General features: G+C 35.3%; 1 protein-coding gene across 1 annotated transcript in view; it reads right to left on the minus strand.

The window, feature by feature from the left end:
• The window catches only part of LOC111043413 (pyrokinin-1 receptor), a 274760-nt gene that overhangs the window by 8454 nt on the left and 240212 nt on the right, over nucleotides 1–26094 (minus strand). The window contains exons 4-6 of the mRNA XM_039436843.1: nucleotides 13287–13529; nucleotides 5841–6057; nucleotides 1529–1835 (exon numbers count right to left, since the gene is read on the minus strand). Of these exons, the coding sequence (XP_039292777.1) occupies nucleotides 1529–1835; nucleotides 5841–6057; nucleotides 13287–13529 (767 nt within the window). The remainder of the gene's footprint in view (nucleotides 1–1528; nucleotides 1836–5840; nucleotides 6058–13286; nucleotides 13530–26094) is intronic.

The following is a 26094-nucleotide window of genomic DNA, read 5'->3' on the forward strand; positions in this document are numbered from 1 at the left end:
AGAAAGTGACAAGCCGGGAAAACGAAGAATTTACAGTTAGCCAGCCGATGTGCCACTACCCTCTAGGCTCTACCATCTACCCCTACCCTCCCGGCTCGGAGTAGTAAATTTGTTTGTATGTACTCTGTCGTTCTCAGCCGTGCAAACGAAGCAGAAAGACTGAAAAAGTGCCAAGACACTCCCTTACTCTTCTGTCTCGGCTTCGTAAAAGTTATGCACTACTCTGTAATATATTTTTCTTTTCACCTCAATGCAAAAACTTCATATACCATCAAGGCGTGGTACCTCTCTCGATGCAGGTGTTACTTCATGAATATGCATTATCATGTAAATTCAAACGTCCAGTTTCCGAAGTTTAGTGTGATCTATCCTCCTCCAAAAGAGCTCCATTCTTTGTTTTTCCAAGTGGTGGATGAAAATCACTCATGATCACGAATAAAACCTACATACTAGGCCTATATTGAAAATATCTCGATGCACCGTTTGAGGGCTTCCATAGGAACTTTTATCCAGATGTCGATAGCTAAGACCATGATTACAGTGGTATGTTGGAGAAAGATATCAACGAGATCAGGGTTCCAGGATCAGCACAAATGGTGTGATCAAGTCTATGTAACCAAAGAGAAATTATACGATAATATGTCATTTATGATCTATTCCATTACCCAACCAAGCATTGGAGATTTTAAAATCAATGTAGAATATCCTTCTTTCATAGAATGCATGATTTTGTTTATGAATGTTGAGATACATCACATCTTTCTGTTCAACCTTTCTATTAAGCCTATTAAATACACTCGTACTGTAACCACAAAGTCTACCTATTTGAAAATTGATTTTTTGCTATATTACAATTCATTCATCTAAAGCAAAACTCATTGGACAGATTATAACTAGTAAAAAGTAAATTTGGTTCTATATCCACTCAAGATTTTTATGATTGAGCAACTCAATAGAGAAATAGAGAATGAGTTCTTCTGTGATCTAGCAGTTTCATTTGACTAGATAATGATGTGTAGGCCTACTCCTGCTGATGTTACTTTAACATGCATTGAATATGGTCATAGAAGAATAGAATCTATTCAAAATTTGTATCCATCTAAAATCTATGAAGTCTGTATCAATTTTTGTATGCAGGCCTGCATAGGAGACAAGAATATAAGGCTGCTATAAGAATGTTGTAACTTTTTGTAGTTTAGGCTACACACTGTGTATCAGTATCAAATAACTTACCAAAGAGAATATTCTATGATGTTGTTTTCCAAAACGCTAACGCTAGACGAAACACTATTTATAATAACTTTGTTGTAGTTTAGATACACAGTGTTTCGTAATGGAAAATAACATCAAATAATATTCTCTTTGGTATTTAGTTCTGATACACAGTGTGTCAACTACAACAAAGTAGTAGTATTAATAATACAAATAATATTCTCTTTGGTTCAAAATGCATGGAAGAATGTTTTCTTGAAAATAAATTGAAAGAGTATCAAGTGAACATGGCGAAATTGATGCATTTTGCACTGACCGAGCATCTTGACGACTCGCCGCGTAGATCCGGCGTGCGCGTGATGCCGCCGTGACGCAGTGTGTGTGAGCGGTCGACTGCCGCCTCCGTGAGCTTCGCGGCGCGCCGCGCGGTTTGATCGCTGCAGGCGCAGGCCAATGAGCGCGTAGAGCACACTGATGAGCAGCATCGGTGCCAGGAAGAAGAGCACTGACGACAGGCCGAACGTATGCGAGCCCACTGCGTGCTTGATCGTGCAAAGCTTCAGGTCCTCGCTCACTTTCGTCCCGTTTCGGTACACCTCGTACACAATGCCCAGCTGCAGAGCCTACAAAATAGTAAATCAAATTCAAATTTGACAAAAAACACACAAAATACAAAATTTAAACAAAGTACAAATATAAAATACAAAGTAATAGGCTTTGTTGTGGGGTGTGCTAGAATAGGATTTTTAGGATTTCCAACTATGGTTAACCATATTATTTTGGTACGGTTAGAAAATAATGTTTAAGAATTTTATTTATAATTTTAGTTCTTATGTACAGTATATAAGTTGTGTTCTGATAGTTCCAATGTAAGTATTATCGATCAAATATTCATTTCAGGTGGGTCTCAGGTTGTACTGGCTGTTGACGGTGTTATTTGTACACGGAAAATTTGTTCTATGCTCAATTATTATAAATTTTACTACATTTAGTACATATTATGATTATCTAATTGTAAGAACATTGAATTCTTCAAATAGTCAAGCTGGTTGGGAAAAGTCTAGGTTTATTGACCGAGCAAAGTGAGTTCTAAGATTCAAGTCGACGGTTTTGCATTTCTCTTTATGTATTTATGTTTATATGTTTATATTTCATGTTTCGCATTTACTGCGAAACGCGGCAATAGATTCTCATGAAATTTGAAAGGTATGTTTATTTTTAAATTTCGCGTCTTCGTATATGTAAGGTTTTTTGGAAATTTGGAATTTTAAGGATAATATAAAGAGAAGGAGCCTCCTTTCGCCAATATTACCGTGAAACATACGGTAAAACATACAATAACATAGAATTATTTATCATGAATCATCTGACGAGTGTATTATTTGATAATTGCATGCAATGAAGCTCAACTAATTGATAACTCAAAGTAGCATAGTATAGTATTTTCTCCCGATTTCTCTCTGTTTGCAACTCTTTGCAACAGGACAGAATTTACTCTGATGGACAGTATTAGAAGAGGCTGTGGTTTATAACTGCGAGGTCTACTGTTCACAGAACTATTAGTTTGAAATGTTTTTGATAATGAGAATTGAAAAAGCCTCTCCAGATAATACCTGAAAATAGACTGAACCAGTGCAAAGTACAACATATTTTGCAGCTTTTGAATCAGTATCTTCTTGCTTCAAAGAATTTAAAGGAACGGTATCTGATTCTGTATTCTGAACGAAATCTGTATAAAATACAATACTATTAGGAATTCATGAGAGGAAAGCATTGCCATAAATATGCTTGATGGTTTAGTCACGTGGAAAAGGTCGGCTGTCTTTACCCTGCTGCAATTTCAAACTTTTTTCCTGACTGAACCACTGAACCATCAATAATAAGCCATAAAAAAATTAACAAAGTTGTAACAACAGGCTGTTCTGGGATGTGGTGACATTACATCTGGCTGAATGCATTCAGCGATGGCTAAATGTTCTTGACACTAGCCCTTGACAGAATTGGTTCTTATTATAATAAGGAATAGATCATTTAGATCTATTTAAATTTAGGAATAGATCATAGATCAAGTTATAAATAAGGAATATAGCTTTGAATTTTCCGAATTCATTCAACATGCTCTTCCTTATTTTTGCCTTATTATGCTGAATATACTAGGAGTGATTTCACAATGTTATTGATGGACTTTACCTATAAAGTTAACCTATCTTATTTGTTCATAGATTTTTTCTGTAGCAAATTAGTATTTAAAGACTGAAAAACTCATGATGTTTAATTTCGTTATTGTATTTGTTATTCATGGTTCATGCTATTGAAAGTATTATTTTTATTATGCCATTGCTATTATTCTCATCCTATTCATGTGTGTTCTCAAAGCAAAAAAAAAGCGGCCGTAATTACAAGAAAGACCGATTCAAATATCTCTAGAAAATTACATTTTATATTTGCAATACTCCTTGCGGTTTGGTGAAATGGATGTAATAGATTTTTACTACAATAGAGATACTAACATGATTCTCTCCACCAGAAGTCGTGAAAATACTTAGCCTTTCATACCAAAATAATGACTTTTTGGATGATGATTTGCTTTTCATAAAATATAAATCTATGTTGGGTTGAAGAGTTTCACATCTGCGCTTCTCCTTCGAGAATGTTTTTGCACTAGTAGCTGGGTTTACGAGCTTTTCCAAGACTTTGAATCCACTGTTGTTACTACTTTATTCTATTTATTCACTCTGATAGTTCTCCTTCCATATGAAATTTATAAGAGTTCAGTCTGAAAACATTTTTGATGATCCTATTTCATGTGATGTGATTGTTAGTGCTGCATTTATGAAGATTGATATGAAGGAGCTACATCCCAGATCCAAGCGAAAGAGTTTCCTACAACCCGTTTCTTATCAGTACCATCAATTCATATTTTACAGATTCTGGAACGCATCGCACTCCAATGAAATTACGGCTGAATTATTATTTATGGATAGAGAAAACTGAGATTTATTGCTGGATGAAGATAGATTCATTTCCTATATGCATCCAGATTTGAACGGTGAATTCGATTTTAAAGATCAGTAAAAGGAGTTAATGTTAAGATATTTTCTGTGTAGAGAGTGAGTCAACTTTACTTAAATGATAAAAACCGTTGTCGGATAAATTTTTAAGCCCATTTGAAAAGGATTCGTTTTTTATTCACAACCAAATAAAATTGAGTACAACATTTTTGTTGAATAATAGAGAATAATGCAGGAAAGAGTGGGTACCGTACTGGATAAAAAATGTTGTTCAATACCATCAATGATTTTCTTATTGAACATTTATGACTGAAGAGAAAAGAGTACCTAGCTTTCCTTTCCTTTGAGAAAACGACTACTGATCAGTCGTAACCTTTCTTGTTATTCATTAGCTTTCTTTGAAAGTCCTTTATTATGGAGCACATGCTTCTTTCTCAGCCGCTCAATGCCCTCCAATCATTATGGGTTTGGTTGGTTGCATCTTCCCGTAACAAAGTTGGAACCAATCAGGAGCATCCAGACTCTCATTTAACAGATTGATAACGTAGCCTGACGTCCAAAAAAGTGCGGAAACGTGGAAAGGATTGACAGCGATGTATTGACAGTACGTGGGCTACTATAATATTGCAGTGAACATGAGAAAGTTATTTAGTCTCGAGACGCAAACTACTGTAGTTCTACCGTCCGTACAGCAAACTTGTTTGTTACAATATTGTGATGATATAAGACTTAGTGAGGAAAAGTGACAAGGTTCTAAAAATGTAAAAATCGAATAATTGATGTTGCTTTGTTGTCACTAACTTTTGAAAAGGAGTCTATTTTTCAAGGTTTCCTTGAAGAACTCACTCTGAGAGTTAGTTATTAGAAACATAGTTCAGGAGCTTCTTCCATTGAAAATTGAATATTCTATTCTGTCTAAATTGCTTAGAAGCTATTTGTTCAATGTAGAGGATTAGAGTATATGGATTTAAATGATACTTCGTGTAAATATAATAGAGTATCCTCCGTTATTCCTATCCACATGAAGGTGAGTTATATAAATACAGATATTGTAATATATATTATTCTACATAGCTCATTCTAAAATATTGATGTATTATCTGTGGTTTAAGTTATTTCTTATGGGGAAACGATTTAATTGAATATTTGGTTCTCTCATGGACTGAGTTCTTGAAAGATCTAGTGGGGGATGTAAAACGTCAGGTCAATAACATATACAAAAAACTGAATAATAAGATTCACACTTAAATAAAACTGTTTGCAAGTTTCAATGTAAATCTGGTAAAGGCTCTTGCATACTATGATTGGTTTCTATCAACTTATTACGAGTAAAAGTCACAATTCATCGATTCATCTTTCCACTTGTGTTATCCTCTCTATATCTTCCCGCTTGTTTTCCTCAGAATAAAATGATCACTCCATCGTTTCATGTTGACCCAATTTTCCAATATGAACATCGCTTACGAGTAGAAGTCCATAGACTTTTAGCTTATAAAACATAGTTTGTTAACGTTTTTAATAGTTGAAACTATAGGTTTGCATTCTGATTGATAATAAACAATTCATGACGAAATGTTCAATGATTGAAATGACGAAATTGAGATGAGTTGAACTTACCTGTGGTACAGCGAGTAAAAGAGCAAGCATCCATATAATAACGACGTACTTCACGGCCCTGGACAGTTTCGATACAGCGTGCGAGAGAAATGGGTGACATATTGCCACATAACGCTCCACTGTAAATGCGGTAATGGTCAGAACAGTTGCATTAGCTGATGTTTCGGCAGCCAACCCCGTCAGAACGCACACTGCCTCTCCAAACACATACGGGTATCTGTCAATCATTGAAAGAAAACTCTTGATACAATTTCCATGATAAATTAAGATACATTTGTAAGTAAGAACAATTATAAACAAATATAAAGAAGAATTGTTGCATTAACAGGAACGTTTGACTAACAGCTTCTCTCCTGATACGGAATAAAGAGCTTTCAAAATGATCTTCTTCCAGGTTCAAAATTGTCTCTTCTACTTAAATGAGAGTTCGCTCTTTTCTTACTTACTTTGTTTCTTATTTTTGTTAATGAGGTAGTCAACAAATCTTTTTTTACTAAATATTTCAATAGGGCTACTTCAACTGTTAATTGATAAAGAAATAACATAGTACCCTTTTTTAAGAAAATTTTTTTTTATATAAACACTACTCGTTTCAGTTTTTAAGCTATTTTCAAGTGTCCTTTTCTCAAAAGTGTCTTCATTTTTTGTTTTTGTTGGGCTTTGAAGGTGACCCCAAATTTGAATTGATCAGTAATATTTATAGTATTGATGATATTAATATATTTTGATGCAAGTGGTGTTGATTATATATTATGTACTATTATGATTTATTATATTTTCACACTATGGCATTGATAAAGAAGACGCACAATGACATGAGTCTCAGATTTGTGTAAGGCCAATTGACGAGTTATAAAATATTGTTGATTAGAGTTCCAGGAGGGTTTCAAACAACGGTGAGGTGGTTATAGAAGCACATCGCTCAAAAAATTTCAGTTTTTTAAAGATATAATAATGACAGTTGAAGAAACCCGAGACAAAGTGCTTATCTGTTGAGTAGTTAGATACCGTCCTGTCAGTTTGGAAATCTCATTCTACCTTATTGAAGTTTCAATAAGTATTGAAAGAAGATGAGGAAACTTGTCATGAGATCAATAACATAAGAAAGATGAAATTTAATGTCGCGTATCGAAAACTGATTCACAGCTTCTGCACCCTCATTACTGCACCCTTATTGTGCGGTTCTCAATTATTATGTGATTTCTTCCCTTCCAATTTCTTTAAACATCTTTATTGATAATCTCTATTTTTCGATTCTAATCTCAATTCTATAATCTGATTTTAATTCGTATCCAATTTCAATGAAAAATACTTGAATTGTATCCAATCATTAAAGAGTATTGCATAAATTTATTTTAGGCCTTTCTCCTTTCAACTTTATTGAGAGTGTTGTCTTAGATACGTATCCTCATTGCTGATTGAACAATAAACTAGATCAAAAAGCAATGAATCATTACATCATAATTTTTTTTATTTTTCATAGATAATACGGGGTTGAATGATATATGAATGGTATAGATATTGAGATTCATTTATTGAATAATAAACAATAAGCTTTAATAGCACAATTAAAATGAATTCAATTCTAATTGTGTCCAGCACGTTATTAGCTATCTGAATTGAGAAGCTCTGTTAGTTGAAGAGTGCTATATCATTTAGTTGCTTTTTCATGCATTCTCTGAACACTTACTGATGCACTGCCTGTTTTCAATGTTCTAAACAGGCAACATTGGAATCAGATTGCCACTTCAGTAGGTTGATCAATAGCTGAAGTTCAATGGTGAAAGCGATCACTCTCACTCGATTGTAAACGAACTGCTTCGGACTCTATTTGTTCACGTAAAGAGGAAGGATAAATTTTATGTAGGTAATTCAATTCAGTTTATGATTTCTTACTGATTTAGACAGGTTTTCTACCCAGAGAATCAAAGTATTGTTAAGAATTGTTGAGCTCAATTATCACAGGATTTTCAATTTTATTGTGGTGCCGATTCCTTACAATATTGCTACCTCACTTAATCTATATCCATGCAACGTGTGAAGTACTTGGCGTGGAGATTTTGTGCAAGTTTACAACATTCAAGTCGATAAGGTATTCAGGAAGCAAGTTCATTTCAAGGTCTGCAGTTCGATATGAAACACACTATTGCAGGGAAATCATGAGAGTGCAAACTTTAGATTCAGAAACTCCAGCATCAAAACTACTGTAAATAACCCGTCGCTAAAGTTGCTCGTGCATTACGAGAAATAATCCAGATGACGTTGAAGTCGAGTTCTCTCTAGAATAGATTTCTCAAAAGTTGTGCGATTCTGTGTTTGAGTGGTTGAGTCGATTGACCAGAAATTTGGCTCCAACAAGAGTTACTACTCTACTCTTTCACAATTTTTATGCTGAAACTCAAATTACTCATTTCACAATTTAGAATGTACCTAATCTTCTAATTTCCAACAAAGCCTGCTTTGATCTTAACCGTCTCACTCACTCGTCCACTTCGAGTAAAGTAGAAAACACACAATAAAAAAGGCATAAGTTGAATTCGAATCTTCGAGATAATAAGATCCGAATTTATTTTCCAATTTTCATTTCATAGTGAATTGATTTGATTACTCAATTTTGAGTGTTGGTGTGAGATGGCCTACTCTCATTTGAAGTGTTGAATATGCTGAAATATTAGAGAGTAATTGTTTAACAATAAAATTGGTTACCAATACCAAAGAAACTCATGTGTCCAATTTTTTAAAGATAATTCTTAAATACGATAATAGTTTAATAATATCATGCAAAGTTATTTTTGAGCCCTGTAATTATTACTTTGCAAACTTAGTGAAAGAATAAACATTATTCTAGAACCTTTAAAGTGAAAGTACGCAAAATATAGAAAAGCTCTAAAATTCCTCTCTTGTTCCATTACTGGAATAAATGGGCGATAAATTGTATCGAATTGCCGGAGCGAGCAGCACCACAACACGCTGTTCAATTTATGACTGAATCTCAGAATAATTGTTTTAGAGCTTGTACTGAAAACATTGCAGACACCTGATATGAGGTCATTTATATTCGGCAATTGAATTGTAATTTTCACTGGTCAGTTGGTGACAGAATATTTTATTGTTTGCATGTTGTAATGGGCAGTACCAAAGATCAGCTTTGATCTTTGATATTCCTGATTGAGTATAAATTATAACATTTTATATATTGTCAAATTGTAAACCTTTGCCCTTGGAGGATTACCTCTCATGATAGAGCGATGATATTGGTATTTATAAGAGCAGTCGCTAAATTCCCTCTTTTGCGAATAAATTCACAAAAAATTAAGGCCGTCCGGCTCGCAAAATTACTGGGTTCAAACCTCAGCTCTAGCTCAGTGGTAGATACATGGATTTTACAAATGCAAGTAATCACCATAAGGTTCAGTGACCTGTGATTAATAGTTCTTACTGCTGCTTCTACGAAGTTCTTGAAGAATACCAGTAAGGAAATTAAAAGAATATTTGATGACTGATTATCAGTAACCATGTACCACTAGAAAATGATAAGGACCAACTATAGTTGTTTCTAGTTGATTCTTAAAACGCTTGTCGTGAGTACAGGTATTCACCAATATATCCTTCCAAAATTCCTTAGAACTTACAACGCCAGTTCTTGAAGCTCTCTGGATCCTTATATGATATAACTGGAACCTTATTAATATAATTTTTTAATATACTTGTTCTGGCAGATAAAATGAATATCATCAAAGGATGATAAATATTGAGTGCTCTGAATAAGATTAATATTACTTGATTCAACAATTTTAAATGCTGCTGAATATCTATTGGTACCAAAACAGCTCAAACTGTATATCACGAGATGAACTAGGATAAAATAAATTTCTACGATTTTTATGCTGACATAAAACACAAAATATATTCCCATAAAAATGTATGTATAAACTATTCGATATATCTATAATTTTTCTTAAATAAATGTTTTCTAAAATCTGAATAATTATCACAGGTTTTGCCAATATTCACAATAGTGAGTTTCAAATTCATAAATATATTATATTTAATACTGATACTTAGACTTCCAGTCAATACAAAATTCTGCAAATAAAAACCTGTTTGGTCTATAGGTTTGATATACTATACTTTGTTCAATTAACAAAATTAATAATTGATAAATTATTATTCAAACATGAGATCTCAGGGATTTATATGAATTCGGGCCATGTGTGGAAGTAAGCTTCCTACATATATCAAATAAATTTATAAAATGTTCTTATGAACTATGTGATATTATTCAACACGTGGTGACTTTTATTTAATTTAAGTCAATTTGAATACAAATGTCAAGAAAATTCACATGAACTGCGTTTCTCCACGATGAGAATAATCCAAAATTATTCATGATCTTCGAAAGTTTGTTCACACTCATCTTCAATTTATGAACAAAGGACTTTGTTCGGGGTCAAGGATAACACACATTTTAGAGATTTTGGAGAGCTTTGGAATGCTTGATGAGTTCAAATATGGAATAACTTAGCAAACTCTGGAGGGTTTTCTCATTCGATGCCTGTGTTACGAAGGGGCGACATTCTCCCTTGGAAATGTATCAGTGGTTTGTCGGAGTATTCGACATTTCAATTCTTATTGGAAGACGGAATTGCGGGACTGAGTTGAGTACTGTGATGCACCTCGTCGGAAGAGACGGAAATGCAGCCGGGGGGGGGGGGGGTAATTGGTGTGTAATTGACCTGGATGGAATGCTGCCAGCAAATTGATTTCGAAGAATGCACTCCGACTACTCTTGAAACTGATAAGCCAGCGGATTTACAACATTGAGATTACCATATAGATTTCCATTGAAATTTTGTTGCGTAACAAAGATAGTTGCTGGTTAGTTGATACATTCGTTGAAGCGATGATTTAAAAAATAGTTTGCATCATGAATGTCGAAGTGCCCTAGTGTGATGGCTTAATAATTTCATCTTAAATCTCATAGAATAGCTCAGTTTTTTTCAGTATTGATTTCAAATTCAATCTTCAATCCAATTAATATTCTCATGTTTGAGTAAATCGATTGAACTCTCAATATTTATAATAGGATTTGAAAATTTAAATTAAGTTAAAATCTATCATAGAATTCCAATTCCGTGAGATCAGAAGATGTTGAATTGAGTAATGAATTCCGAACATTCTGTTCAATTAATGATTGATGTAGAACTGTGACATTATTCAAGCAAATTATCAATAATGCTCTATTGCAGTCGCATGTACGAGTAATAAAACTCTCAGAATAGGGATTCCTTACATTTTAAATTCTGGTAACCTTCCGGAGTAGCAAGGTATTCATCTTTTTAATCAATCCTACAGAACATTCAACGAGAATAATACAATTCAATTTATTCATTCGAAGTCATCAACTGAAATCACTCTCCAATTATTAGACTCTTGTTCCATAGTGTATTCCTGTATAATAAAAGCCCTCAAAGCTAATTTCCCTCAAAGGTTATCAATGAAATTCATTCTCCGATAACAGTTTAGGTTGTCTATCGCCATAGTCTATTCTAGTGTCTTGACTTCAGTTAGTGCAAATATCTTGAATTGCGTTCATGACTTCAAGTTTCCAGACCAGACCTAAAAAAGGGTGGTGTCTGTATTTTTTATTTTCTAGCAACCATACTCCTGACAGTTGTCTGTGTAGTTGGTAGTTGCACGCTTGCACGCCATGCTCCCATCCCCATTCCAAGTTTGTCACTGGTCATAACCCAATTCTTATTTCCACTCCATAGCCTAGTCTATGTGCAGGAATGCTGATCGTGGTTCAGCGTCCTGGATGTGAATGCTCTCTTCACGTAGTTATGTAACCCCACCGTCTACACTTTATTCCTTCTACCATCATCAAAATGACTATTCCAGTGGAGCACACAAATCTCTCCACTACTTAATAAACGATAAGTTCTATCTATGCTGTTCGAGGTGAAGACTCATAAAATCGTACCTTTTTACTTATATTCTACCGTATTTCCCTGTTTAAGACTCCAAGTTAAATTATTATATTGAACCTCATTTTTCTAATGAGGCTACCTAACCATAAGGTGACAGCTACCTAACATATTCTCATAAGGTTATATTGTGGTTACAATAATTACTACATTTTATAACAATATAATAATGATTGAATTGTTTTAACAATCAAACAATAGATAATTTTCCCCAATCAAGATTTGATTGTAGCCATATTATAATATTCTGAGAAATACGAGTGAGAATATACAATTCAGAACAAACTCATAAAGAGAAACAATTTTTTGATTTTCATTCCACCTAGACAAAGCCTGTATACGAATACGTAGTGTATAATACTGACTGTTTAATGCTGTTCTTGAATATCGATTTGGAGTTTGAAGATAATAATCTGAAGAATCAATATAATAAATGCGTGGTAAAGACTTTGACAGTGCTAGTGTCAATTGATGGAAGTTTGGAGTGCATTTTCACAAGACTAAAGCTCACGGTCTATAAATTTTCATCGACATAAAATGATGTCATCATGATACCTTTAATGTTTACATTCATTAGATTACAATATTCTTACAAAATTTTAATTGAAGAGACGGACCGTAAGTTTATGTAGTTACATGTGTCAAAGTGTTTGAATTAATGGAATATTTAATACACAGAAGATTGCCAACTAGGATGAACTGGCACTGTAATACCGACAAGAGTCAAGGGTGATAGATGAGAATGAATATATTTTCAACAATTAATGTGAGGATGATGTATGTTTGTTGTCCTTATTTCTACATGGCTACCTGAAAGGTTTTTTTATAATTACTAGTACCCTTTCGTCTTCTTCTTTTCTCTTCAAAAGAAGAGAAGGGAATATACTCAGTCAAACAATTGACAAAAATTTGACTGCATGTCGAGTGTAATACATAAAAAAGTGTCTACTTACTAATGTGACGAATTCTTTGTATCAAATATCGTAAAATAAGAGAATGAATAGAATAAGAATTATTATTATAGTTGGAAAAACCGTTAGATGAACAATTATCTGCCGAGCGATAAGGCTCGGCAGAGCCTTAACACCAAGGACTCATTACAAGGTTTGTTATACTTGTGACGTCACAACCTGGGCAGTGGTAGTACCCTTCCAAACGGGACGCCACACTATGTATGATGAACTATTGAACTATTGTGATGTTCTCATGGAAGCAATTGTTGGGAGAAATCTTTTACTGTATGCTTCCATGTTTTCATAAATAAATAAATAAAGGTTAGCAGAGGGGATAAGGGAATAAAGGGTGTCTTAAAAGAGGAGAAGGAAAAGGAATAAAGGATACCAAGGTGATAAGGAAATCAAGGGTGTTTTGAATGCAAAAAAAAGAATGGGTACTAAGACCACTAGTACTTCTATCAAACTATCTGTTGTAATTGTAAATAGATAATAGTGATACTGACAAGAACCAGAGATGATATATCTCGGTGGGCAGGCCGGCAAGGAGGAGAAGCAGGTCGGAGATGGCGAGACTGAAGAGGTAGTAGTTGGTGGCTGTGTGCATGTGCTTGTTGCGAGCGATGACCACACATGTGCTCACGTTGCCCACCACGCCACACACCAGGATGGTCACGTACAGAGTGGTCATTGGCACCACCACGAGCAGGGGGTCGCGGCGTGGGCCCCACACGTCCACGGGCCTTGCCCTTGAACCACAAAAACAGCTAACAACAATCACCATACACCAAACATCATATTGCAACATTAGGCATCAAATTTTCATGCTATGTTATGTTTGAAGGAGCAGATTCAAGGATTCAAATGTTCAAAGAACCCCACACGTCAACCAAAGCTTATTGTGTTCCCAAATAGTACGTTAGTTAGGCAAACCAATACCTGTGTCTTTTACAAGATCCAGGAGTTTTTCCCCATACTAACATTCCAATCATCACCCGGTTGCTTGCAGCCAAACAGAGCCCTTCTTCTTGCCACTGGTCTCTCGCAAACCAATGTGATATGTTTGACAGTCTCTCCAGACTGTGAATTTCACCCCTGGCCTTCTTTGTAGGTCCTTCCGCTAAGGAAGGGGTCACAAAATCGCCTCTAGGGCGCCTGGCCACCCTTGACTTAGGCTCTTGACCCACAATTGTGCCTGGAGTTTCACCCATCTCTTGTCTCTTGGGTTTTTTCTTTGCAAATCTTTGCAGGGTCAAAAGCCTCACCTCTCCCGAGAAGTTATGCCTGAATGGCCGCCCTTCTTTGAGCAGTGGTGAAGTTTGGTCTCTCCACCCGCAAAGTGCTCGGGTGCTCTATTGCATCGTTAGGCATTTCTGCAGATTCTTGCTTTTCCGTACTTCTGAGAAGCTCATCCTCCATATTAAGTTTAGATGGTGTGATTGAGCTTATTTCATCCATGTTGTGATCAGTGATAGCTTCCTCAATGTTTGTAGCCTCTACATAAGAGTCAAAAGAATCTCATGTGTTGCTGAAGCACCCATTTCAGAGTGAGGAACCTACCCTGATTGGGCAGGCAAGGCGATGGATTTGAAGGCAAGGAAACTTCTTAAGTTGCATTGGGATTTGATTTGTTTATATGGTTCCCACGAACATCTAGGGAAGTAAAGTCGACCCAGACAGAGCCCAGCATCTCCAGGCAAGGCCAAATACTACAGGAGGGCGCCTGGTATCCTGCGAGCACCGTTAGAACCACCCATTAGTACGGTCCACATCACACCTAGGGTTGGCTTAAGAAGAAGTGAGAATATGGCCAAGTAAGGCCGATAGATAGGAAAAGAAAAAAGAATGTCACAAAGCTAAGTCAATGGAAAAAGTGCCATTCTAGAAATGAACAGTTCCAAAGCATATTAAGGAGAAGAAGGGAGAAAAGGGAGTCCCTCTTAGTTGCCTCCCTCGACAAGCAGGGATACTGTAAGTGAATTTTGGTTTTCAAAAAATTCTTGAGTACGATGATTGACTCAAAGCTCCCCCAACCCACAGGGGGCATGTTTAACATAAGCATGTCTCGTCCGGTTTTCTTCCTTTTTGTGAGTTCAGATACCAAGCTCTCCCACAGTCCCCTCCAGCCAATGGCTTGCTCATCCACCAGGAATACCCCTGAGTCTCCGTTCATACAGTTGGTAGTCATCCAGCAAGTGCTGCATCGTCTGCAAATCTTCACAGGAGCAGTGGGGGTCAGTGGCTATGCCCTAAGTAGTCTGTGCTTGAGCACACCTGCCTGCAAATGTACGGAAGCGATTCAACCTGTACCACAGTTTCCTCCTCAAATCCATTCCTGGAAAAGGCACAGATGGGTCTCCCACAAACGTCTTATTCTTCATGTTGACCTGAAACCTTTCCCCCTACCATAATTCTTTAGCATCTTGTCTCTCAACTTCCGCTAGCCGGAGATAATGCCTAGACCTCAATCTTCTAAGGGGTAGATTCAGCATATCCTTCATTAGTGGGGACTCCCACTTTGACATTAGTCTGGAGGATAAGCGGTTCAACTGATATGTCCTCTCTTTTTTTCAATGTTGGTGGCACAATGTTGCATGGGACAGGCAACCACATGGAATATAATACTATTGAGTAAACGGAATAATTTTTAACATAATTCGAACATTTTGAAGACTTTGGATCTGCAGTTGTTGACTACCGAATTAACATAGACTCCCACCAGACACCAGACACCGTCCTCCGTGTCCAGTTCAGTGAAAATAGTGTTTGTTCTCCCAAGCATGAAAACACAAATTGAGATTGTCAACCAATTTTTATGACAACAGTACCACAACATCACTCACAACAACTGTAATTCTTCCAATCAGTTCTAATTGAACTATCCCCACCTTGAACGGCGAGTGTGGGATTAGTCTCATTAGAAAAATAATGTTCACTGAACCGGACATTGACTACTGACAAGTGAGAATCCAAATAATGTAATATGATGAATAACTTGGATAACTTTAGTATTGCTACGAATTTTTGAAACTGTTTTACTGTTTATAAAATTTGGGAAAAGAGCAATTTGGGAGAAGAGCGACTGTTGCTCTCTCCCAGTCATAGCTATATGATTTTGGTAATTGTGTTGATAAATGAAATGAATGAATAAATAGATATTGTTCGTATTAATTTATGCTCTTTCCTCGCCCTCATCAATCGATCATTGATAATTCTTATTTGAATGGGAATAGACGAATAACGAATAATAACAATATTGCTTATTGTCTATTGTTGAATCGTCTTGAACCTGGAATGTCAGAGTATCTGCCTGCTGTTGATATGAATAGCAGCCTCTAAAGGCCATCACACACCAGCGTAGTATAGCTAGAAATACGTTTTTCAAAAGACGTAGCAACTCATCTCCTAATGCTAATCAATCAGTCCATTGCAAACCAGAGATTCAACATTGGGAGATACGACGATTAGGTCTTCCGAAGACGTATTAACTACAGGTACGCTACGTGTGATGGCCATAATAGAGTCGATGAAATTTAATACATCATATCGATTTTATATTGCCTTGAAGCGTTCTACAATGTGGACGTGAATCTTGATTAGTACATAATATTACGCTTGCTCAATTGGAAATAGGTTTGAGTGAATATTGGGAGTTACATCTGCAGTATGTTGGAGATATATTCAAATGCTCATTAGATTTATAAGGGAAATCTCATCTGGTGATAACGTCAATCGAATGAAGGTTCTGCCAGTCCAGGACTTAAGTCTTGTTTATGAATATAAACAGGAGTAAATTGGCTTAGTGGTCTATAGATAAAAAAAGCCAGTTTACAATTTGTATTGGAGAAAAACCTGCTGTCAAATATTACTGTACCAATGAATATCAGCTTTTCATATTATAATATTCTCATTAATAGTGATAACAAGTGCATGGACATCTTACACTAAATATTGTACGAGATGATGACAATAGGATGATGATGATGATGGTATAGGAGGTGGTATAATAATTATGGTATATCACCAAATAAAATGTCAAGCTGAGGCTCTATTTCAATATACCTGACTTGTAAGTTAGTTCATATTCAGAGATCATTGAACGTATTCAGCCGCTTAGGCATTCACGGCTCATGCCATAAATCACGTGACCACTAACTGCAGTTGCTAGCAGATGCTAATCATTCAGTACAAATGACCGAATAAGGAGAGATTTTGCGAGAATCTGAGCATAGCAGAAGCAACAGCTCCAGATTGGCCAACATTGGCCTTGGGCTGGGATTACATCATTTAATTAACAAACTTCGGCTGTTTGTTACAGTTAACTTTTCATTTGCGAATTCAGAGTTTACGTATCACAGCAGCGAGTTACGCGGCGACCAAAGTCGCAATTGACCCACTTAGCGTCATTAGAAATCAGCCATGAAAGTCCTTTCAAATGAAACGTTTCCGAGCGGAAGAGGGTCGTCAAATTTCAGGAAAATACATTCTCGTCAATCAAAGTGGTGTCGCTGTGTTGTCTTTATGGAGGTAATTAGAAGACACCATTCAGCAAGTATATAGAATAGCAGCACTGCTAATGGCAACCACATCAACTTGTTATAGTACAGTGATCATCATGCAAATTTGAGTTAATGTGTAACTATTTGAAATGAACTATCTTCAACTCCTCCTGTCCGGTATAATTTGGCCAATTTGAACTTATTGCCGATAGAAACAACTGGTGGCATCAACTTGGCGGCTCTCCACTCGATACCGTACGTCCTGCTTCAATGTGATGCATTGTGCGACTATAATTGAATAACTTGAACCCCAAAATCACTTCACTACAATATTGAGCATATTAAGTCGACGGAATTAATGAAAGATGAGGAATTTCTGAATAGAGCAGCAAGTTGTAGCATTATACGCGTATAGTGTAGAACCTAATATTATACTGATGAAGTGAGGAAGGGGAAAGAGAGATTCAAGAAGAAGAAGAAGAAGCAGAAGAAGAAGAAGAAGAAGAAGAAGAAGAAGAAGAAGAAAAAGAAGAAAAAAAAGAAGAAGAAGAAAAAAAGAAAAGAAGAAGAAAAAAAGAAGGAGATCGAGAAGGATAAGGAGGAAGAGACGAAAAACAAGGACAAAGGAATGGTGAAGCAGGAAAAGGGGATGTGGACTGGAGAAAATAATTGAGAAGTTGGAAGAAATTAGGATAAATAGAGAAGAGTTGAAATAAGAGTACGAAGGAAAGAAGAATGAAGATACAGAGTCCTCTTCCGAAGACATGAAAGCAAGTTGGAGAAAGATACTTAGGAGAAATGAAGAGACAGTTTTGCGATGACATATTGATCAAAGAGCATTTATGTTGATGATAAGATATGTAGAATATTGAGAAGGATATGACGAGGGCGAGCAGGAGCACGGAAAGAGTAATAAATTATTGATGATATATTTTTAAAACAAAATGTCTGTTGGATGTATCGCAAACTTTTTGACTCCCTGTGAAGTACTAATGGACAGGAGAGAATACTGCAACTAATTTACTGTATTCCCCTCTCCATCATCAACAACAAAACTGAATGGACATAGTTCACAGCCCTGGCAGGTCGCAGGACCCACTTGCAACTGTCTCTTCAGCAATGAAATTATAACATATCATCAACAATATAGGTATACTAGAAATAGGTACAACCTAGCATGTGGGTGTGATATGATGCTAATTAACTGTAGCATGACCGTAAAGTGCTCTTTCGAGAGCACTTTAGTGAACTAGAGATGTGATTTTGGATCGCCTCGCCTACTATCAAACCATGCTATGGACATTGCAGACTGAAGATGTTTATGACAATGGTGTCGTGCTGAAGTGAATAAGTCAGTAAGCATATTGACCAAAACATTTGAAAATCCAAGTGTCCATAATCATCAATACAGTATTCCAATAAAAAACTAAAGAGTTTATTGAAATGATATTGCAATTTTCATAAATATGTGCATTAATCATGATGTAAAAGTGAAGCTTTTTGGTTCTAAATTTTCCATAGTGGATTCAAAACTTCTGTCATCCTTGAATGGGGTTTAATTTCATCTTCATAGACTATTGATTCTGGAGTTAGTTGAACTGGAAAGGCTTGTACGAATTGAGGAGTTTCAGGAAAAAACAATGCCTTTCCCAGAACATAAATTATACAATATGTTTGGGAAAACTAAAAAAAAATCATACAATAATTACATTTCTGCCAACTTTAACCATGAGAAAAAAATATGAATGATTAATTGATCATTTTATGAATATATAAGATTTCTCACAATATCATAAAATCTTGCTCCAAAAGCGAGTTAATCTGAATGTTCTATTACTGAAACATTCAATTATTAAACAGACAATGCTCATCACGATAATGGTTTCAAATTAAAAGAATTTCAACTGTGCTAGCTCATATTCGAGATATTAAGCGTGTAGATTTCTCTCACTCAACTGAACATGGAATTTAACTTGATAGATCAGATAATGTTTAGCCATCTTGAGTCTGAAATTTCAATCAGTTCTTGAAGAGTTTCAAGTTTTGTAAATTTTAGCTATATAAAATTAGTTATAACATTTTTAGAGGAATACAAAATTATATCTGGTTTTTATGAGAGCAACTACTGTTTCATAATTGAGTGCTCTTGGAAAGCAGTTAAATTGCGTTATCACTCAGTTTTATGAGAGAACATGAGAATATATTGGAATTCTCATTAGAATAGGGAGTTATCGATCGCGCAACCGGCAAGTCGTTGACTCGCAAGTGAGAAGAAGACCTTTTCCGGCTTCACTCGCCACCCATCAGAAGAATAATAACCCCGTGTATTCAAAGTTGATCACGAGAAACTTGGAAATAATTTTCTTGTTTACTTCTCACGTTTCATCCAACAATAGCACCAGGCTTACGAGAATTTCGTTGCAATACTTTTGTTAAAATTACCATGACGAGCAAGCGTGCTCTGTTAGGAGAAACAAACTCTTTATTACCAGTGTTGAGGTTGAATCCATCCCATCGACTGCAGCGAATGGATACACACAAAACTCTCTGCCAATGTTTACTGATTGTCTCTCTATTTTCTCCCTGACGAGAACAATGACGAGGTTTGCATAGAAAAGGCCAACTGGATGTCTTATTTCTCTCGGATGAATAGAAAAACCAATACGAGGCTCGCAAAGAAAGCTCTGTCCATTTTGCATGCTTTTGCTGCTTTCAAACTTATTTGAGATTCAGCCTTTTTTCTTCTCTCTACTCATGGAACGCCTTATCAAATAAAATTTGAATTCAACTCAATTTGGAAATTGGCTTTCGCTTGTGATTTTTTCAATAATCAAAGAAAGATTCTAACCTGCAGCGACAATCCATATACAATTCAATGCATACATGATACAGAGGAAGAATTAAAAAAAACCAATCATCTTTTCATCCGAATAATAATAGTTGCAGTTGAAAAAGCGTTTGCATGAAACTGCTATTTGGTTGTCACATTTACTGGTGTTCCGTTTACAGTGTAATAAGTATATCCATCGGCTTCATCAAAATAATCAAGCAGTCACAGATGAATTCAATGTCATATTATATATTTCAGAAATCCGAATGTCTCACGAAAAGTATTAGAGCCGAGGACTGATATTTGCAGTTTTCATTACTTCGGAATTAAAATTTCCCTAACAATTTTATACTCATTCGAAAGGTTATACAGCGTTCAAGTTCCTCCATTATTAAGAATATATTTTTACCCAAGGAATCGAGAACAAATTTCTCCGAATTTGTCTTTGAACTCGACGAATTTACTTTTTTAAACTTTGAGCGCTCATGAAGAATTAAAAATGTCGAACAAAGAAACAAATTATCTAATTGGAAAATTCTTCCTCTTCCCAACCATAATCCTTTTAATTAGACTCTGACTGATCTGAATCAGTCTTCTAAAAACTGGTCTTCTAGTTGTTCAGCTATTGACGTTTTAATGACGGTGAGTAGGCCTATTTAAAAAATATAGAGGAATTGATCTATGGCCTTTGGCTGTTGGACCTTTTGTTGGACACTCTCTCTATATTCTCGTAGTAACATGTTCAAATTTCAGCATAGAGATTTTCCAAACGGAGTGATGTCATCCATATTATTGAGAAAGTTATATTGATGGTCTGATCAGTTAGATGCACTTTGCCCTGCCTGTGAATTGATCTTTGAGTCATTAATGCATTTCCTGCTTGATTGTCCAACTTAAGAGAATTCAAAATTACAGTATATTCTACCAAAGGTACAGAACATTATTCAGTATGTGGACAAACTGATAGTGATATTGTCTAATTTTAACAATGAAAAAAATCATACAGGTGTATACTTGTTAAAGCATTGGCCAGGAGGGAAGCTGAAATATTAGAGACAAATATGGCTGCGTGATTCTGAATTCTCCTAATCAATGTAAAGTCCTTTTGCTACATTCAAGAAGGAAGACAGGAAGACCAAGAACAAGGTGGGAGGATGAAGTAAGAGACGAACTCCAAAAAATGGGATGTAGAGGATGGAAACGAATGACAGAGGACCGAGAATAGGAGAGCTGTAGTGGAGGCGGCCAAAGCTCATATTGGGCTGTAGTGCTGAAAAGTAAAGTCCTTCAAGTAGGTATGAGAAGCTAGTGTATGTCCATAATGTAAAGTATTCAAATGTATACTATTCTATTATCACCTGATTGATCTGTTATAATAATAATTATGCTAGTGTGTTGTGTCCGTGTTATGATTATTGCCATTATTGTGCATCTATTGCTTTGCCATAGTCTACTCAACTCGTTTGCTTCATAACTCGTTGAAAATTATTATTGTTAATTTCCTGTGATCGATTCAATTTATTGCCAAAGATTGTATAATGTAATTCACTCAATATTGTGTGATGGTTGTAGTAATTGTTTACAAACTCAACTCATTTGTATAGCTGTGCTGTCAACATAATAGAATGATAATGATAATGATTATTATTATCATTATTTAGAAAAATTCGAATCTGCACGATGGCGGTCTCAATGAAATCGTGTTGGAATTTTCAATGGGACGATAAAATTACAAAATTATCAATTGAAGTAATTTAATGTTGACACTAAAAATAATATTAAATTTTTGAAAAATAATTCACGATGGTAAAAAAATATGCAGTATGGAATAATCAATGGAAGTAACTAACCTTCCTGGAGTTATTCATTGCAAATTTCCAAAATACTTATTCCACTAAAGCATCTTTGATATTGTTCCAAGTCTTTTCTTATTTGAAAAGTGATCGTACTGATATTTAAAAACTAAAAATGTATGATACATAGAATGTGATAATGACTGATTAATGCATCATTAGGTATGTAATGCAATGTAATGGTAAATGCTGACCTTGAGTCAGCAATAATATAGGGTTGCAAGAATTTTGATAGAGCTTCTTGTTCCTCGCAGGGTAGCTTGTAACTCTTTTTCAGCACTTGAGTATGAGAGCTAGAAAATCCTACAGAGAACAAACTGCGCACAACTAAATCACATTCCGTTGACTACCAACAAACTTCACTCAGCAAAAAATAGGTTATTCGAGGGACAAAGTTTGTTTAACAATAAAATAGCGTTACCACCAAAATTCCAACGGTACACATTTCAACTTTGCACTGTTAATGGAGGGAATGTTGAAGAACTTCTCGAACTCATTGAAAATGAGCGTTACGTCGAATTTTCTGAAACAAGTTAAATGATCTTTTCCACCACCAAACGAATCTGAGCTCACAGGCTTTGTTTAACGAAACGTTGGTAGCTAAACACATCCCAGTATTCGAGTCCCGGATTCGCTTCAAGGTTCCTGTTCCCCAGTGCCAAAACGCCTCTGAAGGAAGGATTAAGTTTGTTAATAGAGTGGTGAGAGAAAAAGCTGCAGGGTTGCGAGAAGGAAATAATCTCCCCCATTGCTTACACTTGCACTGCACAAAAATCGCCCAAACACGATGTGGGATTACTGAAAAGTGCTGCGATGAAAATACTCATTTCAACTAATAAAGGTTAAGCCTCTTCAGTCTTCGTTCAGGTTTTTAAGCACGAAATTATATTTGAATAATTAAGAATTTCATATTATTAGTATTGCATCTATGGACGTAACTATGGATGATCTAGGTAGTAATAATGTAAAATACATAGAAAAATACGACTTTCCAGGATTCATTTCGCGGTTAAATAGTTGATATTTTTCATATTTGTGAATAACGAATGCTAACTCTCTCACTCAAAAGATCGGATGAAATCTCTTAAAATTTTCCAAATTTTCATTCGCTTGTGAATGCGAGAGAATATGAGAGACTTTTCTACATTTAGTTGTGAATTACCAAATAATTCAGGATTTTGAAGGGAATGTTACATGTGAATTCATCCTTGAAAATAAAAAAGATTACTTGCCTCTTTCCCCCATCTGAAGATCAACTTTTTGACCAATTATCAATTATTTTAAAATGCTGTAATTAAACTTTCTGCCTGAACATAACAATATTTCGAAAAGAAAATACAGTTCCTAAAATTAAAGCATTCGGAATAAAAATTACTATATCGTAATACTTAATTATTGTACTTAATCTAAGTGCCTAAGTTTTAAAAAGCCTGCTAATGTAAAGTTCCAAACAGACAGTCAAGTTATTCTGCAATGAGTGCTTCTCCATCTTCTTTTGTGATAATTATCATTTGCACTTCAAGTTTACTCATGAAAGATGGGGAAGCAAAGTTGCTTGGATATTATCCAAGTAATAGTGCGAGTGTTCTTGCTGGTAGATAACTTGCAGGCAGAGTTGCAGAATAAAAATTAAATATTATGAACGAGTAGGCTGTCTGACCTGAAGTTAGTTGAGTTTGCAAACTATCACTACGTTGTGACTCGCCCACGCACCAACCAGAAGTAATGACGCTGGTACAGTTTAATCTTCCCATTTAAAACAATACTTTTTCATATTAAAATCAGCTTGAATATCCTCCCAAATTGTTATATGAAAAGTGGTGATTATCATTGTTTATTGAATGTGCATAAATATCGATTAGTTAGAAACATTCTGTGGAAGGAACAAGAAAATGAACAAGTTGAATTTTTGGAAAAATTACTGTTTATGAAATGTGGAGCTTACTCCACAAATCTGCCGTAGGGAATGTTCAAAGAATCTTCTTTTACGACTATTCGGTGAGCTCCCGCTGCGTAGCTTATTTGGTAGCTAGCAGCCTACGTACATTGGTTGGAGATTATCGGAAAAATAAATAAAAACCAATAGCTATAGGTATTTTTCTGCGCCAATGGTAACATTATCGTGTTATCAATGTTATCGTGCAGACATCAGAATAACGAAGCCAGAAAAAATTTGGATTCGAATAATATTCTGACTACTCATTAGAATTAGATTTCTAATGAGAAATTCTATTTCAAGAGAAGAACGAAAAAATAAATGGACGAGAAAGGAGAAGAGAATAGCAAAATAAATAGAAGGGAAACTATAGTTTCAATTCAGTTTAGAAGTGTTAAAGGTGATTTCTGTGCATCGTATTATTTTATCGGTGAAAACTTGAAACCCATTACTAGTTGAATGGTCATTTTATGCATCAATAGAATCCAGAGAATCACTATTATCAAGTTTTGATCGTTTTATGAGCCCTATCTCATGGATATCATTATTGAGATATCATGTTCCAAGATATAACCATGTTCCAGTCAAGTTTTCTCAAATAAGTAATTTCAACAGTAGTCCAGATAATGTTGCAGGATAAACGCTTCGATTATCTCTCTTATCCGGACACATAATATTCGTTGAAGTTATGTGTGGGTGAATGTATAGATATCCGTGCTGAAATGGCTGTGATGTCGGTAGCACTTTACAGTTCTCAGTCTTCCTTCTATTTCGTGTTTCATTCTAGTGCTTTATATTAAGGTGCTACGTGTATGTCTAGAGATTCTAAAACAAGAATATTACCGAACACTTTGGTTTACCCAGTTTCATGTGATCTGATAAGTGTTTGAAGTGTTTGATATGAATAATAATTATTATTTTGAAAGGGACTGAGTTTGACATGACGTTATTCACACTACTGACCCATGATTATGTTAATTTCAAAATTCATTATGAAGAAGATCCCTGTTCAAGGTTTATTCAAATAATATCCCCTCACATTTGTACTGTACTAAGCGAACTCATGTTTCCTAAATTTATTGAACGAGAGATAAATCATTTCGAAAAGCGAATATCAAATTTTCACTTAGTTTTTTTCAAATGAAAAATTCTCAAGTAAACATGATATATTTATTTATTCTTTGTGATTTATTCAAACTTTATTCATAGGAATTCAATTACTCAACTAAATTATGGAACAGATGAAGTTTTACGCTAATGCCCATTATTTCTCTCTTTTATGGTAGTGCTTGACCCAATGAATGAGTTAAGAATACTCATTACTTATCAATACCAATAATAATTGATGATTGTCTAAGAACTTTTCACAGTCAGTTCATTGCATGCAGTTATGTTTATAAAAAAATCTATTAAAATTCGTACTTTGTACTTCTTAGGTAAATCAGTGGTTGTTTGTATGTTTTTAAAGGAAATAAATTTATTCATTATTATTATTATTATAAGCATGGAGCCTACACAGGTATAGGACACTGTAATTCCTTTTTTACTAAAAATAGATGCGCATAGTATATAAATATGTATAGTAAAGTATAAAGTATTTCTAAGAGAATAGTGTATACGTCTTGCCAAGTAATTATTATTCAACTTTTATTCAAAATTCTTTGTATTCTAGAAAGTGGAATGAAGAATGGAATAAGGATTCGAACTCGAGTTGGACTTAAACTCGATTTACAGACGAACATGGCTGCTCTTGTGTGTTGGTGTATAGGTGCATTCTATCCTCGATCGTCTGGGATTATCAAGTGATTGCCGCAGGGGTATCCACGTTCCATTTTGAATTCAAATAAAGTATTCGCTCGTGAATAAGGATTGGCTTCTAAGCTGAGGACTGAATAGTAGCTGTGCAGCGGCTGTAGTACTGTATATTGAATTACGGGATTGTCCGCTGTTGAAACAATCAGTTAGTCTGCGTAATTCAGCCAGTGATTTGCCGCTCCCATGCCAATTCTAAGCCTTGCTAAATCGAGTGCTTTTCTGAAATCGCTATAGAAATACAAATGTATTTCATCTGTCACCACTGCTTTGTATCAAGATAGAATTTTTTGAAACGCTTAACCAATACGTGTATTGTAGGTAATTCTTAACGAGATAGTCTGCAATGATCTGAATGTGAGTGATTCAAGCTCTCGACCCATT

Source organism: Nilaparvata lugens, chromosome 1 (genome assembly GCF_014356525.2).
Source record: "Nilaparvata lugens isolate BPH chromosome 1, ASM1435652v1, whole genome shotgun sequence".
NCBI lineage: Eukaryota > Metazoa > Arthropoda > Insecta > Hemiptera > Delphacidae > Nilaparvata > Nilaparvata lugens.